Source organism: Vanacampus margaritifer, chromosome 16 (assembly GCF_051991255.1).
Source record: "Vanacampus margaritifer isolate UIUO_Vmar chromosome 16, RoL_Vmar_1.0, whole genome shotgun sequence".
In the NCBI taxonomy this organism is placed as follows: domain Eukaryota; kingdom Metazoa; phylum Chordata; class Actinopteri; order Syngnathiformes; family Syngnathidae; genus Vanacampus; species Vanacampus margaritifer.
The window spans coordinates 1,172,833-1,190,364 of record NC_135447.1 but is presented as its reverse complement, the minus strand read 5'-3'; the positions used below and the strand labels follow the sequence as shown (position 1 = coordinate 1,190,364).

At 40.8% G+C, this 17,532-nt stretch overlaps 1 protein-coding gene across 4 annotated transcripts in view; it reads right to left on the bottom strand.

Moving 5' to 3' along the window:
* gria4b (glutamate receptor, ionotropic, AMPA 4b) overlaps nt 1–17,113 on the bottom strand; it is an 83,001-nt gene extending 65,888 nt beyond the window's left edge. For 2 of the 4 annotated variants that reach the window (XM_077547139.1, XM_077547140.1), the window contains exons 1-2: nt 16,714–17,111; nt 11,113–11,271 (exon numbers count right to left, since the gene is read on the bottom strand). In XM_077547139.1, the coding sequence (XP_077403265.1) occupies nt 11,113–11,271; nt 16,714–16,858 (304 nt within the window). In that variant the 5' untranslated portion in view covers nt 16,859–17,111. Of the gene's footprint in view, nt 1–11,112; nt 11,272–16,713 lie in introns of all 4 variants that reach the window. The other 2 variants (XM_077547141.1, XM_077547138.1) reach the window with 2 other exon arrangements.
* Between the last annotated feature and the right edge of the window lie 419 nt (nt 17,114–17,532).

Sequence of the window (17,532 nt, the reverse complement as noted above, 5' to 3'; positions counted from 1 at the left end):
CTCACAATCATTTGAACCCGTGACTCCCTCGCCCCGCCGCCGCCCCACTACCCCATTTGCGCCTCCGTCCGCACGCTGAGGAAGTCTTATCGACGCGCTGGATAAAAGTGCAATAATTGGCCAATCAACTTACAATCAGGCCGCACTTCTCCGGTGGCCCGCCGGAGAGAGTTGAAACGGCGAGGCCGTCCAACGCCGGCTTTGTGGCGATAAAGCCGGCACACACACACACACACACACAGTGACACAGAGGCTGAATGGTTTGCAGGGAACTGATAACTAGTAATGATCTGCTCTAATAACAGTCATCATTTGATGGGGCAGGAGGAGCAGAAGGTGAAAGGTTAAAGGGTGTGTGTGTGTGTGTGTGTGAAAGAGAGCCATTGGGATTGAGCCTGGCTTGGTTCGGCATGCAGCTGTGGTTGGTATGAAGAAAAGGGGATGACATCATTGCTAGCCAATGAAAATAATAGTCCTAAAACGTGAATTGAAACGGAATTTGTCATGAGTTGGTTTCACTGGGTTTGATCATACCAGGATTCATTTTATAAATGTAAAGTGCGTAACAAAGAAAACTTATTATTATTACAGTTAATTGTAGTTAATTATTATTTACTTTATTTATTTATTTATTTATTATTGTTTAAAATATTTGTATCTATTTAAAAAAAAATATTTTTTTTTAATATATTATGATATTTTATTTATTTATTTATTCCATTCATCCATTTTCTTAACCGCTTATTCCTCACAAGGGTGACGGGTATTTATTTACTTATTTGCAGTTTCAAGTATGAAACTTTGGACTTTCAGTTCAAACAAAACAAAAAAATCTCGACAATTCAAGATTTGAAAACGACGTCCGTCCTCATGTTGCCATTTATGAAACGAGCACGCTTGGAGTGGTCTAAAAATGACGAAAAGTATCGAATTCCTCTTCAGGTCTATCAAAGTCGTCTCAGCAATCATCCGTGTTGAACGTGCCAGTGTGTCCAAACAATTAAGCCGCTGATTACACGCTCGTTAAATCTGCAGCTTTGATGGAGAAAGCTGTCACGAACGCTCTTAATTATGTGCGCTGTTCATTAGTTCCACGTCAATGTGGCCTCAGGAGGGAAAAAGCTACCTGACGTGCCGCATCCCCCTTGTGACCTTTATTGCTATCCCAATGGATGGAGGAGGAGAAGTTGCCAGAAGATTTTTTCTCTCTCTCGTTAAATGTGCAAGGAAAACATTCCGTGACCTGTTTGGCAGGTCCGCTGGGATGCTCGCCGTGTTTCTCTGCCCTTGTGACACCGCACTGCCGGCTTCTTATAAACAGGTATGGTTTGTAGTCAGGACCGCGCCGGTTGAATAACGAGCATGCAATAAAATGTCGGTAGACGTCGTCGTGGGATTCAAAACTCGGCTGTGAAGGGAGCACTCGCTAGTTTTATTTTCGTGAGCAGTGCAAGTCTGGCGTGAAAGGTGGTCTAAATCCACGCAGGGGCAGGTTAGACTGGGTTTTGGTATTTTCTTAGACACACGCGGTTTGGCGCGGTTAAAAACGGGCCGATTTGATTCACGGCCAGTCGAAGCTGCTCCTCTCATTCCTTTTTTTTTTTTTTTTTCCCCCTGGAGAGCTCAGTATTGTTCATTCGGTAATTTTACCGATTTGACATGTCATCATCATTGCATTGTTATTTTATTTTTTTTATAAATTTTTATTTTGCATGCGTGTGAGTGTGTATTCATACCGTTCACCTAAACCGAACACTACATTCAATAAAGTACAATATTATGGAGTGATATTTTTTGTTATTAAATACACAATATTTCTTGTTTCAGGCTGGAACAGAATATCGGAATTTCTTGTATTGTATAAACGTATTGGCTGATCACGATTCTAAAAATTCAGGACAACGCTTGGCATTTGCTATTGGAAATGAGGACAATAGAACGTGTCACTGAGCAGTCGTGAGCTTTTTTGATTCATTTGTGTTCCGTCCTTCAAATATTTGAGGCGCGTGCGAGTCTTGCCTTTCAATCCGTTCGGCTTTCATTAGCGTTAATGTTGCATGAACAATGTTGAAATTAGCGGCTGGACGAGACGCGGCTGTTCAAGGTCGACGCGGACGGCGTTTTGGCGCACTATTATTAACACGCGCATCAGTTCAGGTATTTAATGAGGATTTTTTTTTTTTTTGTAATTCTCATTATCTGAGCATGTTGCATGTCAAATGGAATGATTTCGAAATAATCGGAGCGTTTGCGTTTGAATGCAAGATGACAACTAAGGACTGAAAAGAGGTTACTTAATGTCGGGATGCGGGCTGACGACCAAGGTTGTTCCAAAAACAACGTAAGTGGATTACACATTTTAAATTACTTCCACGCACTTTTCCTCTTTGCTATTACGTTTTTTCGACATACGAGCTGTCATCTGCATGATTTTCACCAATAGCGGTGGTCGACTGTCATCGTCGCTTCTTGCTATAGGCCAAGTAGGCGGCGGTCTACCTTTCCCGTTAGCGAGAGGACTAAAGAAAACAGACACCGTAAGGGCATCACAAATCTCAGCGGCGCGGAAAGACGGAAGAAAAAAAAACTGAAGAAGAAAAACGGGCAAAGGAGAAAGGTTGGCACTCGTTGGTGATGGATAATTGGAGGCGAAACTCAATTTTATTTTATTTTTAGCAAGTTTGTTTCTTTGTTTTGCTACCCAGCTCGCTAGCCTCTGCTTTTTTTTTTTTTTTTTTTAAATAGATGTTAACATTTCCTTGGCAAGCCCCTCGTTATACTAGTATAATATGGAAATGATCGAATTCACTGCCAGCCCAGTAAAAATTGATCTTTGACGTCTATAACCGTCAATGGCAGTAAACGAGTTATTGTAGAAAAAGCTTAAAAGTGACATATTTGTAATTGGGTAAAAGCTTTAAAAAAAGACACTGTACGTCACATTTTTTAATATAAAAACAGATTCATTTTAATATTCTGCATTACTGCAATATTATTGTAATTTAAAAAAAAAATAGGAATATTCACTCACGGTTTATTTGCTTGATAACCTAAGAAGCTATTTTAAGTTAGTTTTCCATTGCACTTTAAAATTGAGTTTATTTTGTTGTGTTTTATTTAAATTCTACATTTGTCTAAACACTCAAAAGCTGTTTTATTTATTGATGTAAAGATGAGTGTCAGCTTAAGATGTTTAATTTTAACCGTAGTTTGTTTTGCTCATAAAGTCTAATCGATTGTGGAATCTTAGGAGATAGTTTGGCAAACTAGGGGCCCCCAAACCGTCCTTTGCCCCGGCGGGGGCCCCAATGAAGGTAGAAACGTCCCAGTCCACTGTACTCCAAATCTCACCATTTTTGAAGTATTTGCCGTCCTTCTATATTTATATTTATAACCAAGCAGTGTTTTTTAATCCAGTAATGATGATCTTCCAGCGGGATGCCGGAATTTGCGCAAAAACCTCTCGCGCGATGAACACAGACTTTAGCACGACTTTCTGTCCTAGTTTAGAGGGAGGAAATCTTTCTGAACATTCTCAAATCCCCCCCCACAAAAATAGATTTTTTTTTCGTTTGTTGTTGTTGTTAATTGAGTGAAGAAGGTACAGTAGCGCCGTCGTCATCCTCATCAAAACATTCCGCCGCTCGCCGTGGCCTCGTCGACACGTTTTTATCAGCCGGGAGCGACTTCGTCGACTTGCCGTCATCTTAAAACAACGATACACAGTAAATATAGTGGAACCTCTTTTGGAAACATTTGGCATAGGAAACAATGAGCACAGATATAAACCATTCTCCATTCCGATTGGTGCCATAAAAGATCGATTTAACTTTATAGGCAAGAAAAAGCTCAACTGTTGACTTAAAATATTACCGTACAGTCATTCATCGAAAAGCATTGCGATGCTGTTTGGTGCAAATCGCCTCCCCAGAGTTCTTTCCCAAACCGTGTGACCTAAACACACGCGAGCGCGCGCAATCGCGCATACACACGCGCAGTTGCATACACACGCCTCGGGGGGCTCTTACATAACCAGCACACAGATGAGGAGGGGGAGGAACGGGGAACGGGCAACGGGGAACGGGGAACGTGGAAGAAAGTCAAAGTTGAACAAGGGGTTGTCCATTTGAGAACTTCGACTTCTTGGTTTGTGAGCCGTTTTGAGGCAAGGCAGACATTTTGATTGAGAAAATTCTCTTGGCAAACTCAAATCAAAATGTGGCAAAATGTCTGAATGCTGAAATGATATTGTCTTGATTTAAGAATAAAAAAAATCGAAAGAATACAATTTAAGTAAAAATAATTGGATTATTAATAATAATATAATTTACACAAACGAAACATTTCAGTTTAAATTTTGGAGGAAAATACAATACAAAATATTTGCTGGCCCCAAAATTAATCCAATTATTTTAAAAATGAATGGTAACAAAAACATTCTTTAGAAAATACACTCCTCAAAATAAAAAAAAATAAAATAAAAAAAAACATACTTCAGATACTTATGTATTTTAAAACAATTGTTTTTATTTTTGCTAATGATATTGCCACTGAAAATAATAAAACATTAATAACAGTAACTTATACAGGATCTGATTAGATGGTGCAGGTGAACCTAATTTGACTGAGTTTGTTTTTTTAAAAGTAGAGCTCCAATTAGACTATATTAGCCTCAACATGGTTTGACCAGAGGCGTCTCAGACTTATTTTGCATATGACCTTTGCAAACAAAACAAAAACAGCATCGCTACATTCGGCGCAGTAATGATGCGCCTTAAGGGAATAAAGTTGAAGAGAGCGGAAACTTATCAAGTCAAACATCTTAAAGCTACTAAAAGTTGGTAGTCCACCAAAATTTTACAGGGAAATACACCTTTCTTTTATTGTGATGATCGCTATAGGTCTGACTATAAACGCAAGACAACTACGGTGAGAGGATATAAAAGGTTTACACATCTACATCCAAATGCTTGTTTATGGTGTTGTGCAAATATAAAGTACAAACGCTTGGAAAATTATTTTTCTTGGTCTCATTTTCTTAAATCACAACAAAATTACATTTCATGAGGGGTGTGTAGACTTTTTTATAATTTCCACTGTATACTTAAGGTGGTACAGTGTATTTCCATTATTAGGCTTTACACTGTCAGGAGTTTGGAGCTGATCACCAATTAAGGACCAATGGAGCCAAAATGTACGTATAATTGATAGCCACAGAAATGCACTGCGGGGGAAAATAACAAACCTTAGAAATTCTCCCCAAAATTATGATGAACATTCAATAATTAGAAAATTCAAGTAAAAAAAAAAAAAAAAACATTATTCCAAAATATTGTTGTTGTTTTTTTTAACCCAACTATTATTTAATGATGGCAGCGCAGAACATTCCTGGAGTAACCCAGATTATGTTTGCTGGAATGTCTTATTTTGCGGACCCAATCAATGACATCAATGATCAATTGGCATATTATGACGTCACCGATTTTGCATAAAACGCTAAATATCTGCCGATACGATCCAGCCCATCGGATCTGCGTAAAGTCTAACCATTATCCCCCTTGCTTCTTTCACACCATCCTTCTTTTAGCCTCCACATCCTCCGGCTTCCTCACTGCTTCGCCACATTAATCTCTCATTACCCCCCCCCCACCCCACCCGCCTCCACTGCCCCCTCCCCCCCTTTCTGCACTTTCTTTCTTTCGCCAGCCATTTGCCCGTATAGGCAGCAATAGGGCCTTTTATATATATTTTTCCAGAAGAATCCTCCGACAAATGAGGAAAGTGTGTGTGGAAGGGTCCTCTCAATGAAAGCCCGTGCAGGAGATAATAGACTTAAATAAGGCCAACACACACACACACACACACACACACACACATAGTGATTTTCATTCAAGGACACACAAAGGAGCATCGCCTATGCCGTACCAGCGCCTATAAGAGCATGAGCGACGTGAGTCGGATGCCGCATATAAATGACTCGACGGGCGCACGTGAAGATGTTTGGAGGAAGGCGAGGTCAAATTGATCCGTGGTGCACAAGCCCCGGCGCCCCATTTATGCGTTTAGGCATCAGCTGGATGAGTGACATGGAAAAAGGCGTAATAAAGTGGAATTGGTCCGCCTCGATTCGTCTCTGACGGTAATTATAACATTGTTGCAACTGCATAAAAGAACGACAGTAGTCGGTTAACAACCCTGCCAATTTCCAATGATTACAAAAATATACATAAAAGATATCATATATAAAATGAGGCTTCAAAAAAAAGTCTGTGGGGTTTGGAAAAAAAAACGAGTTGTTAAGGGGGATTTTCCATGCCCAGACAACGAGGCACTCTAAAGCATGTTCACACACTGGCTGTCACATCGGGCTTCAATTCAATTAAAACAATTATTTGAAAGAAAAGAAATGAAAGGGGACAGAAAGAAGTAAAAACTTGCTATATCTGCCCCTGATCAACAACAAAAAAAAATCAACACAAAATGAAAGACGTGTTCAATGTAACAATTCTATAAAATAATTCAACAGCATGTCCTTGTGCTATATATGTTTTTGCATATATATATTCTATATGCGATTTCCATGTTAAATGTTCATCAATAATAATAATACCTAGAAACTTAATTTCATTAGTCCTTTCTATTCCCTGCACTCCCCTTGCTTTTTCTCTTTGGCGTGCAGGCACTCACAGCTGACAACGGGGCGCTCTAAAGTGGCGACGCCAGTGGATTATCATGAGGAAAGATGTATTTTCAGTGTGTAGGCATACATAGCATTTTTTATTTTAATTATTATTTTTTTTTTTTTTTACCAACGGTAAGTAGCTCATCTGCCTTTTCGCCGTGACGTGTTGACACTCATGTCCAATAACGCGTCGAAAGAATATTTCCTTTCTTTCAAATGGGTTGGGAATCACCAGAGAGCTCTAGGAGCTTTCTGTCACTTCCTTCCCATCTGCAAACTGCACACTACAAGGAAGCCCGATTGTGTCAAAGCCAAAAATGTAAGCAGAGCTGCAGTGTAGCACAGATTAGCATACTTGGGGTACTTAAGTGCGCAGTAATAGTTCATAGTTCATCAAATGTGTACATTAACTTTTCATTTCAATTAGTCTTTACCAAGCAGACGCCGAACACATAAAAAGCATGATGCCTGATAACAAGCATGGGAAAGACCAGAGAAGTGAAGGAAGATTGCTGACATTCACTTTCACTGAGGGAAACACTTAACACCACAATTGGACCACACCTCCCACCCCGGCATCATTTGCTCATGGTAATTATGCAGCGGCGTCTCAATTAATTTTATTGCTTTATTGCGCTGCTCCTCCAGCTGAAGGCCTTTTATTATACCTCTCAGTACAACGGAAATAGTGGCCTCGACGCCGGTAGACACTTTGATTTGGTCCGTGCTTCCACAATGGCTAATGGTGGATTAGCATAGCAGATAGCAAACACTCTCGGTGCCATCCCTGCATGATGAGCACATCAGCGCCTCATTGGATCAATGCTTTGGATGTGCATCAGTGGTGGCTGACCTCCACTGCTACTTACTTAGCTGTAGCTACATGCTAGTCTGCTTTAAATATGAACATTTTAGCTCACACAAAAGATCCTATTAGCTATTTAAGAACAAGGTTATTCAACTTGTTTTACCCATTGATGCATCACATTAGTGTTTACTGCCCACTAAAACATTCGACAATTTATTATATATATATGAAAAAATAAGAAGAAGAAGAATAAGAAGAAGAGCCCGTTATCACATTGTTCAATTAAATTGCACCAGGAGACCACAATGTTCTTTTTTTTGCTTGCTATTTATCTTCTAGTGGAGATTGAATGTGACACGTTGGAGGAAAAACTGTAAATTTAGCTAGTCTATGAAAAAAAAAAGTGTTTTGGTCCCTTTTACCACAAGAAGGCTAGAAAGTCATTTCTAGTAGCTAGCTAGTAACATACAAGTGCTTGGATGTAGCATTCTAAGAAAACCTGTCACAATAACCAACTATAATCTTAAAATGAATCTTGAAAAGTATTTCTGGAGTAAAATTTCGATTGTGGGTAACACGCTTAAGCATGACTGAAGAATAAACATGAGAAATTTGAAAAAATGGCCTACAGAAGTGTGTTTTTTTCAAGAAACCGATAAAGTATCCGTTTCGGGTAACACATTTAAGGTTTTAAACAGCATTAAAATTGTAGTAAAAATTGGCATAGGAAGATTGTCTACAGCAGTAACCATTTATTTGTCCAATAAAACATTGCTTAAGATTCAATTTACTTTCTTATTTTTGTTTGCTTGTTTATGTCACAAGTGACTACAAAGTTCTCTATTAGCTAGCAAGCTACCTAGATGGTGTTTGAGTGGTGTTCAAGGAACATCTGTAAATTATTCAGCTGTAGCCTAAAAGGGAGAAAGTGATTTTCAAACAAAAATAATCAATTTTGAGTAGCATATTCAAGGATTTAAAAAACACTGAAGGCTAGATCATTTGACATAAGTCAATAAGGATAATAGAGGTACATGAGCTAGCCAACCGTCATAAGATCAGGAAAACAATGACAGAGCCAGAAGCAAGCAAGAAGCAGAAAAAACAAATAAAAGAGTATAAAATGAGTGTCGAAACAAGCGATGCGGTTCGATAGTAGATTCTCCCCCTCGCTGGCCCCTGAGCGATCACAGCCATTGATTGGCTCATGTAATTCTGCTCTGATTTGCCTCGTCCAATCAATGGGCCGCAGTCTGGCTTCCTGTGAGCGTGTGGCCATTAGAGCCGAGGTGAGCAATCGCAGCATTCCCTCGTCTTTCCTGGGAATTCATATAGGGGACGGCCGTTGGACGCCTGAACGTCCGCGTTTGGATCGCCTGCTGCTCTCGAACGCGGGGTCATCGAGAGGGGCTCGGAGCGGCCATTCCGGTCCGACTGGCATTCTCCATACTGAACACTTACTGCCGGTTTCAAGGATGCTGTAACCTGAATATCGACCAATGGTCTAACCTCCTCATAAATCACATTTTGATGGAAAAAATATCTGCCTCAAATAAAAACCAAATATCAAAATTTATAGAAACATGGTCTAAGTATATAGAATTTTTTAACCTAATTCCGGTTACTTAATTCTGTCTGTTAGCGAGAGCCACTACATCGTGATAACTTACATTGATGTTTCTGCATTTGGCAATTTATTATTATATTACATTATTAGTATGGGATTTTTTTTTTAATGGGCTTTAGGTGAACTGATGAATACACACACGCTCGCCCGCACGCACGCACGCACACACACACACACACACACGCACATACACATACAAAAAAAAAAAAATATATATATATATATATATATATATATATATATGTGTGTGTGTGTATATGTATATATATATATATATATGTGTATATATATTTAAAAAAATATATATTAAATTTTTTTAATTTATTTGTTTTTTAAAAAAAAAAAAAAAAGGAGAGCAATGATGATGTCAAATCGAATGAACAATACTGAGCTCTCCTGAAGAAAAAGAAAAAAAAAAAAGTCACAGCCAGATTATGGAATAACAGTGACTACTTTTTGGACAAAAGACCACCTTTAAAGCAGATATTTGTTATTTTATTGTCCAATTTCTATACCGTGTATTAATTGTATTTGACCCCGTTTCAATTGCTTGGAATGAGCGTTGTCACATTACCAATCTTTCTACATTTATACACAGACAGTCGGCTATTTTTGGGCCGAGAGGGGCAATATGATATTTTCTACTGCCTGTCTGAAAAGCAGACATATCGAATAGATACGAGGAACGTCTTCTTATCTCAGATTTGAAATCTGTCGCATACAAAAAAAAAAAGACAAAAGTCGCAGACAAAAAACACAACCTTCGATTGGCAAAGCGAGCTCACGGCACTTCATTCTCTGCTTAGTTTACACATTGATTTTTCTAACAGCGAATCACAATGCACATAGCGCGAGACATTGGGCCGCCGTGCTTTATGGCCTTTGCAAGACCCCCCCCCCCCCCAACCATTCTTGGCCCCCGCCCGCCACCGACACACACAAACATTGAAGACACGCACGGCCAGAAGGAAGGAGGTTGCTTTCCCCGGGGATGGTCACTAAAACAAACACCGCCTACTTCAATTAGTAAGTGTGTGTGTCCGTGGGATCCGTGGCACACATTGTGGACGCATGCGCACACAAACGCACACACATTGCATTTGACTGGCAGCATGACGACGCACAACTTAACATATGAATCAACACAACACAGACGTTCTTTTGCATCACATCACAACCAGTCGGCGTCCTCCCTTCTATTAAAATTTAACCATCGTTGCGTGATGAAGAAAAATAAATGCCTCCTTCAAATAGACAAAAATTTGAAAATAGTGATCTCAGTTCTATCCCATTTCTAAACCCATTTGAACTCTGTTGCTTACCGGAACAGCAGCACCTACAGCAAGTTCAGTACAAAATTCAAGGTGATCTCACATTATATGAGGACAACATCTTTAATTCATGGTGATTAATGTTCTGGTGAATACGTAGGTTAGTTAAATAGATAAACAAAACCTATGCTCTGTTGCTAACCAAAACAGCAGCACCCACCAAGGATCTCTGCGCAAAGTCGAAGTATTTAAGATGACCTTGCATTATGGTAAGTTGTCTTCAATGGCAATTAGCATTCTGGTAGACACGCAGGTTCGGTAATTTTAGCTAAGCGCTCGCTGGGCTCTTCTGATCACTGTTGCTAACCAAAATGACAGCACCTGTTGCCGCACATGACAATCAGTTAAAAATTAGGACTCTGTTCTTAAAAAATAAATGAAAATACATACGGTTTATTTTGCAGAGCTCAAGACTCCAGTTTGAAAAATTGTACTTTAAAATAAAAAAATAAGTAAACCTTTTTATCAATAATAGTCTGCTTATTTTTGTCATGCACCACATCTTAGAATTGCATCACCTTTTGCAAAACAATCCAAACGACAGTGACAAATAACATCCAGCTATCCTCGATGAGCAATGCAGGTGATGAAATTAAGATAAGACCCAACAAACCTTGCGTCATGTCAAACAAAGCGCTGATAAAAGCTGACGAGAGCGACTTACAGGCGTTGGTGACGGCGAAGCTGTTTGCCGTCTCGATGTTGTCCACGTGAGGCACCAGGTTGAAGGGCGCTTCTGAGGCATTGGGGCTGGTGTTGTGCAGAAAGATGGCCAAGCGGAAGGCCGTGTACTCCTGATCCGTGTTTCGGATGAACAAGCCGCCTGAGGGGGAACAAAAACGATGTTGGATGAGGGTCTCGGGAAGACTGCATCGGGAACACCGTGGTTGGTCAGATTATGCTTTCGGTTCAATTTCCCGTAAAGACGGCTTCCCCAATCCTGGTCTTTCATAGAATCAGCTCATCACCGAGCTCGGAAGAAGCCTGATAATGATCCTGATCTTTAGAATCAGGTGCGTTGGAGGACGGAAAGACTGCGGCCCTCCATGACCAGGATTGGGGAAGCCTGCCGTAAAGGGAGTCGATCATGACGTAAAACCAGGAAACTGAACAACGAGGTCAGGAGTGCGGGTTTTATGTTTCCCTTCTCCAACAAACATGATTGACATGATCAGCTCATCAGCAAGCTCCGCAAAGCCTGACAGCGTGCAGGAGTCCTGCCCTCGAGGACCAGGATTGCCCACCCCAGAATGAGATCGTATGCAAACTGGAACATCGAAATCCGAAACCAAGATATTGACAGCATGATGACAAACCGACGTTCCGTATGTCATAATCGACTCAAACAGCGAGACCAAAAGGAACCAGCAATCAAAATAACATGAACCTTCACATCTTATAACAGGCAATCTAAACCCCTAGACCAGGGTTAGGGAACCCTGGTCCTTGAGAGCCACTGTCCTGTCTGTCTTTCATGTCTCCCTCCACCAACACAGCTGATTTGATGAACAGGAATCGTTACCAGGCTTCTACAGAGCTTGATGAGCTGATAAAATGAGTCAGCTGTGTTGGAGGAGGGAGACATGGAAAACAGGCGGCTCTTGAAGACCAGGGTTGCCTACTCCTGCCGTAGACCATCTGGGAAGGTTTAGATCTTAAACTAGATTTCTTAATCGCTCGACCCAAACAGCTCAACCAAAAGGTACGATTTCATCAAAATACCAGGAAGCCAAACACTTCTCCTTATCTGTTCCATCTTCAGCATGGCATCTTGAACCACTTGACCAAAAATAGGAATCCTAATCGCAAGAACTTTAAGGACCCGTGACAATTCCAATATTCATTTCTCTACAGTATATTCCGCATCTAATCCGTGTTAGCAGGTAAACAGCAGCCGTACAGCGCGAAAGACAAATTGGAGCGGGGCCAATGGGAATGTCATCCGATCCATTCCTGGCTTGTGTTTGTTCATCAACTGTTTCCGTACCAACCCGACGGCATCTTTGGGCAGCAAAGTCAGGAGATCGCCAGATCACCCGGAGGTACGCGGCAACATCTGTGCCACACGTCATCGCAATCCATCGCATGCCGCGTTGTCCGTTCAGCGGCAATGATGAATGTCAGACCACCGGCGGAACCCCAGCGGGAAATATCAGGGGATCACCAAAGTCATGGGCCAATGCATCAACAGGGGAAAGATGAATGCTTCTGTCAAATGTGACAATCCATCCACCGGATGCCCTCGGAGTTTGTGCCAGAGATGTTAAAATACGTACAGTGCATTTTCCCCAACAATAGACGAGATGTGGTTAGCATGGTTTGCTAATACCATCAAGGTGGGCTACTGCGGACCCCGACGTTGCTTTGACAAAAGGCAAACAGTCATAATAAAGTTGATGAAAATGCAAGCTTAGCATAAAATCCAACGATTGGTTCCTCTCGGCCTTCTTGACATTCCAACCTAATTCATGTACAAAGCTCCTCATTATGGATGTTCATGCTTGTGCAAATGTCAAAGGTATTTTACGTTGGAGGCAGTTTGCTTCACATTTCAAAAGCATGCCTTCGGGCCAGATTTCCTGCGTGCAAATGCCCTTTCAAGCAAGTGTGTATTTATTTATTTTTAACCTCCTTGAACCTAAATTTGCTACCAAATCTAGTCTGTGTTTATTCCCGACTGGAGAACAAACCAACCAATGAGTCAGAATGGACTTTTAGAAGTACAATTGGTTGTGAGTGGAAGAAAGAAAGAAAGAAAAAAATAAGTTGGGGAGAAGTGCCTTAAGGGTGTCGTATTGATGAGCGCCAACTTTAAAGACATAAAGTTTAATCATCGTAAGCAGGATCTTTATCCAATGTGGATGGATTTCCTGTCGGGGATGTTCGCACCCCCCAATCCAATGTGAGGCAACGCATGCTGGGGCAGCCAGCAGCAAAACCCATCCTGGGCATGCAGAAAGTTTGGCAAAAAGAAAATTATTAGAAGTGTGTCCAACACATGACTGCTATGACTGAAACGGTTATCTTAAATATCTTCAAAATTTCAATATTGTGAAATAGTGGAAAGTTAGGTTCACAATTCATAGCGATTCCCATGATCTTTTCTTGTACATCATTTCATTTTCTTAATGCTACATGTGATAGAAGATGCTGACTTCCTTTAGTTTCATAATGTAGACATCGTAATTCGTCCGATACGGAGCATCGCTTAATTGACACCACCGTTAAAAGTCAAATACTCTGATAATATCGTATTGTTAGCTTTGTTCATGAATTACAATTGTGTTGTTTCGGGAGCTTCTTTACAACAATAACGACGATTGTTTTTTAAGGGCCTGAAAATGCAAAGGTTCTCGGCTTCCCGTAGTCAAACTTTATAAAAAAAACATTCACCCATCATTTCCGTCTAAATGCTAAAAACGGTCAACATGGCCGCAAAAAAGGACGTTGTAGAATTTTTGTGAAGTATAGTTGCACTATTGAGCTGGCATAAATATTAATGCGCTTTCAGTTTTGTTTTCCGTATGAACGGGTATCCTAATAAAAGGCTCCATCGTGATAATGAGGTTAGCGTTAGCATAACACTGATAATGCTTGTAATGTGCCAGTGGCACATTTGATTTGTTTGATGACATGACAGCAGAACTTCGGTGCCTGAAAACGGGTACATTTTGCAAAAACGACAACGCTACGTCAACCTTCACGAGGAAAATATTCAAAAGACGGTTTAAGATAAGGCTTGGGAAATAATATATGATACATACATATATATATTTATATATATATATATATATATTGTAGTTGTTTACAAAGTGGCATGCTGCAATGCCCATTATTCTCTCATTCCTCCCCTGCTCACTCAAACCCTCTTTCCTGTTTTCCCCATCTGTCTCGCCATTTCAATTAAAGCCACCTGAGACAAACGGTCTCCCTCCAGGGCTTGAGTCTTGTTCAAGGTTTCCTCCTGAAGAGTTTTTCCCCTTGCCTCCGTTGCAAGATCTTATTCACATGGGGTTCGATTTCTTCAATGCGTTAGGAGTGTCGTTCTTGACCTGCTCAATGTTTAACGTGCCTCTGTTGAGACTTTGCCGCTGTATAAATACAATTGACTTGACTTGACATTCACCAACGAGCGACCTGGCTTGCTTGTTAGTCATTTTTGCAGGTCTGTGTGAGCAGCGATCATTTACACTGACAGACGTAAAATAAGATAAATAATCCAAATATTAAACGTTACATAGCATTTAGTATGGGCTGCCTCGAACCCTCCGTTGACTAAAATGAATCTAACCTCCACATTCCTGTTCTCCCAGAATTGTGCCACTTAAAGCATGCAGTGTAAATCCAGACTAGAAAATAAAAAAAATTAAATTTACAACTGCAGTACTGAAGGAGATTCTCAAGGCGCGGCTACCATCAGTAGCAACGCTACATAAGCCAGAAATGGTAGCAGATCCAGCCACTTTACTTTTATTTCCACTAACAGCACAATGGCAAGCCGCCGCCGGTCCAGCTTTCATAACAGAAGACGACCTCTGAACTCCCTGGGGGTGCTATAGTGTATCACATAATATAAAGAGACAAGCACAATCATTGGAACAGCCTGCCATTTCGCATCACAATGGCGGCGAGATGTCGACGCCATAAAATAAAAATCCATTCATCCATTTTCTATAGCGGTTGTCCACTTTACAGGCCATGGGTGAGAGAGATGGGGTAGGCCCCCGGACTGGTTGCCAGCCAATCACAGAGGCACATAAACAACCAATCACTCGTACGTTTCAATTTAGTCTTCAATGACCCTATGAGGGAGAAAGCCGAAGTAGCAAAGATCTTCTGGCTTTCAGGTGAATATGCTAAACACTACTCCATCATGCCATCAACTAAAGAATCAATTCATTCATTTATTATATTACTTAATAAAATGAGTTTTTATCTTGCCGCGTCAATTGCATGGCCATTGTACTGCTCCCCCTTTGCTGTGCTAAACTTGGCCACCGGAGGCAGTATAGGACAGACCAACGGATACATTGTTCATTGGGATGCCTCGACTCTACACTTACGTCACATTGAAGAATAATTTGAGAATTAAAAAAAATGATTTTGTTGAGTGACGTTTTTATTCTGATTAAAATTGGCGTGCGGATTCCAAAATTGCAATTAGTTTTTTTCTCTCCATCTTACCGTCCAAATAAGCAAAATTCCCGATTAGTTGTAGTAAGACTGTAGTAAGAGCAGCTGATTACGATTAGAATCCTCTCCAGCTACGTGGCAATTTGTCTCTTAAACTTGTGACCAAACTTATAAGTCCTACTTTGCTTTGTTTTTGTTTTTTTACTTTTCAAAGCTTTTAACTATTTCATCTTTGTGTTTTATTTATGTTTACATTTTCTTTTTATAAAGAAAACAGGGATCATGTAGTTCAAAAACAAACTAACGTGATAGAGAAAAACTGAGATCCATTTTGGATTCAGGCCCAACTCAACAAAAAATGTGTTAAGCACGGCAACATTTTTATTATTATTATTATTTATATAATTAGCATTAGCATTAAAACAGAGGATTGGAAGGCTAAGCAATGTGGTTGCTTTAAAAATATAAAATTTGCAATTCTATTTGTTTTATTAAACTTTAACTGAGAGTGGCAATAAACAGCTCAAAGGCTCTCTTTTTTTTTGCGAATTGTTGACAAATTTGTTTCTCTTTCAAACTGCTGCTTGTTGCCACAATATAGAGCACATAAGTGTGTGCCCATCAGGCAGAAAGAAAAAAAAAATCACATCTCAAGGCACCACTGCATATAAGAATTATGGTTGTCAGAGTACTGGACCAAACCCCAAGTAGCCCACCACCCGCAGGTTTCCCACCCTTGCTTTAAAGGCACGCCAGTCATTGGACGAACCCTGCCAATCTCCGTGGAGTTTAATTGCGGCGCACACACGCGACATTCCGTGCACATGCAAGCTGCATGGAGAAAAGCAGTCACTTTGCTGCAGTGCGCTGACGGGATGCACGCTCTCTTGCTTTGCTTTGCCTTGCCTCGATCCTCACACCAACACACACGCACGGAGTACGCGTGCGCTTAAAACATGCACGTAACCAAGATTTACGCGCACACGTCCAAGAAAACGCGTCGGAATCAAAATGCAAGAGACTCTGGCAGGAAAGTCCGCGCACATGCATTCATTCACGGTCCATTCTTGGAATTTCAATAAAATAAAATAAAATAAAATAAAAAAAACACTCGAGTATTGCCGGCACTTACCGATCTGGACGCTGCTGGGGAAAGCAGCCAGCGACAGTCCCCACAAGCCCCAAAATATCAACAAAAACCAGCGGCGAGAAGAAATCCTCATCTTGTGGCGCTTACAAACTGATTGGAGACATTTGAAGCTGCAGCGGCTTCTCATTTAACAGCCCGCGGGGCAAGAGCCACATCGACATGCAGGAAGGACACAAATCATAATAAAAAGAAAGAAAATAAAGTGACGCATGGAAAGCATTCAAATATCCATGTCTGCCTTGCTTTCTTCGTTTCTTCTCCCCCTTTTCTTCTTGTTCCTTTGGAAATGTCCACCAGCGTTTTTGGACCGTCAAAACTGCATGCAGTCCGGCGCTGGAGCTTTGCGCACAGCGCCACCAAAATGAGGAAGAGGAGGGAGGGGAGGAAGAAGAGGGAGGGGAGTTGGAGGGGTGGGCGAGCGAGTGAGTGAGCATCAGCCAGAGGCGGCCAGTGAGTCTGGATGCGGCTGCAGTCACAACGCAAATGCGCCCCATTCGCTTTTTTTTCAGCGTCCAGGGCAGGTGCACGGCCGTCTGACACTTAAAACATTTGTTTTCCCATCATACGCATGCGCGACTATATTTACTTTAAAATGATCAGTGTAATATATATATATGCAATGTGCATATACAATACGCAGTACGTAATATCAGTATTTACATACACACATATACAGTATACAAATATATATATATACGCATATACATGTAGGCTACTACAGTATGCGCACATACAAGTGTAAATGGATGTCTGTAAATCCAAGCGTTGTTTGGTTGTCCCTATCAATATTGAAAGTCTGCG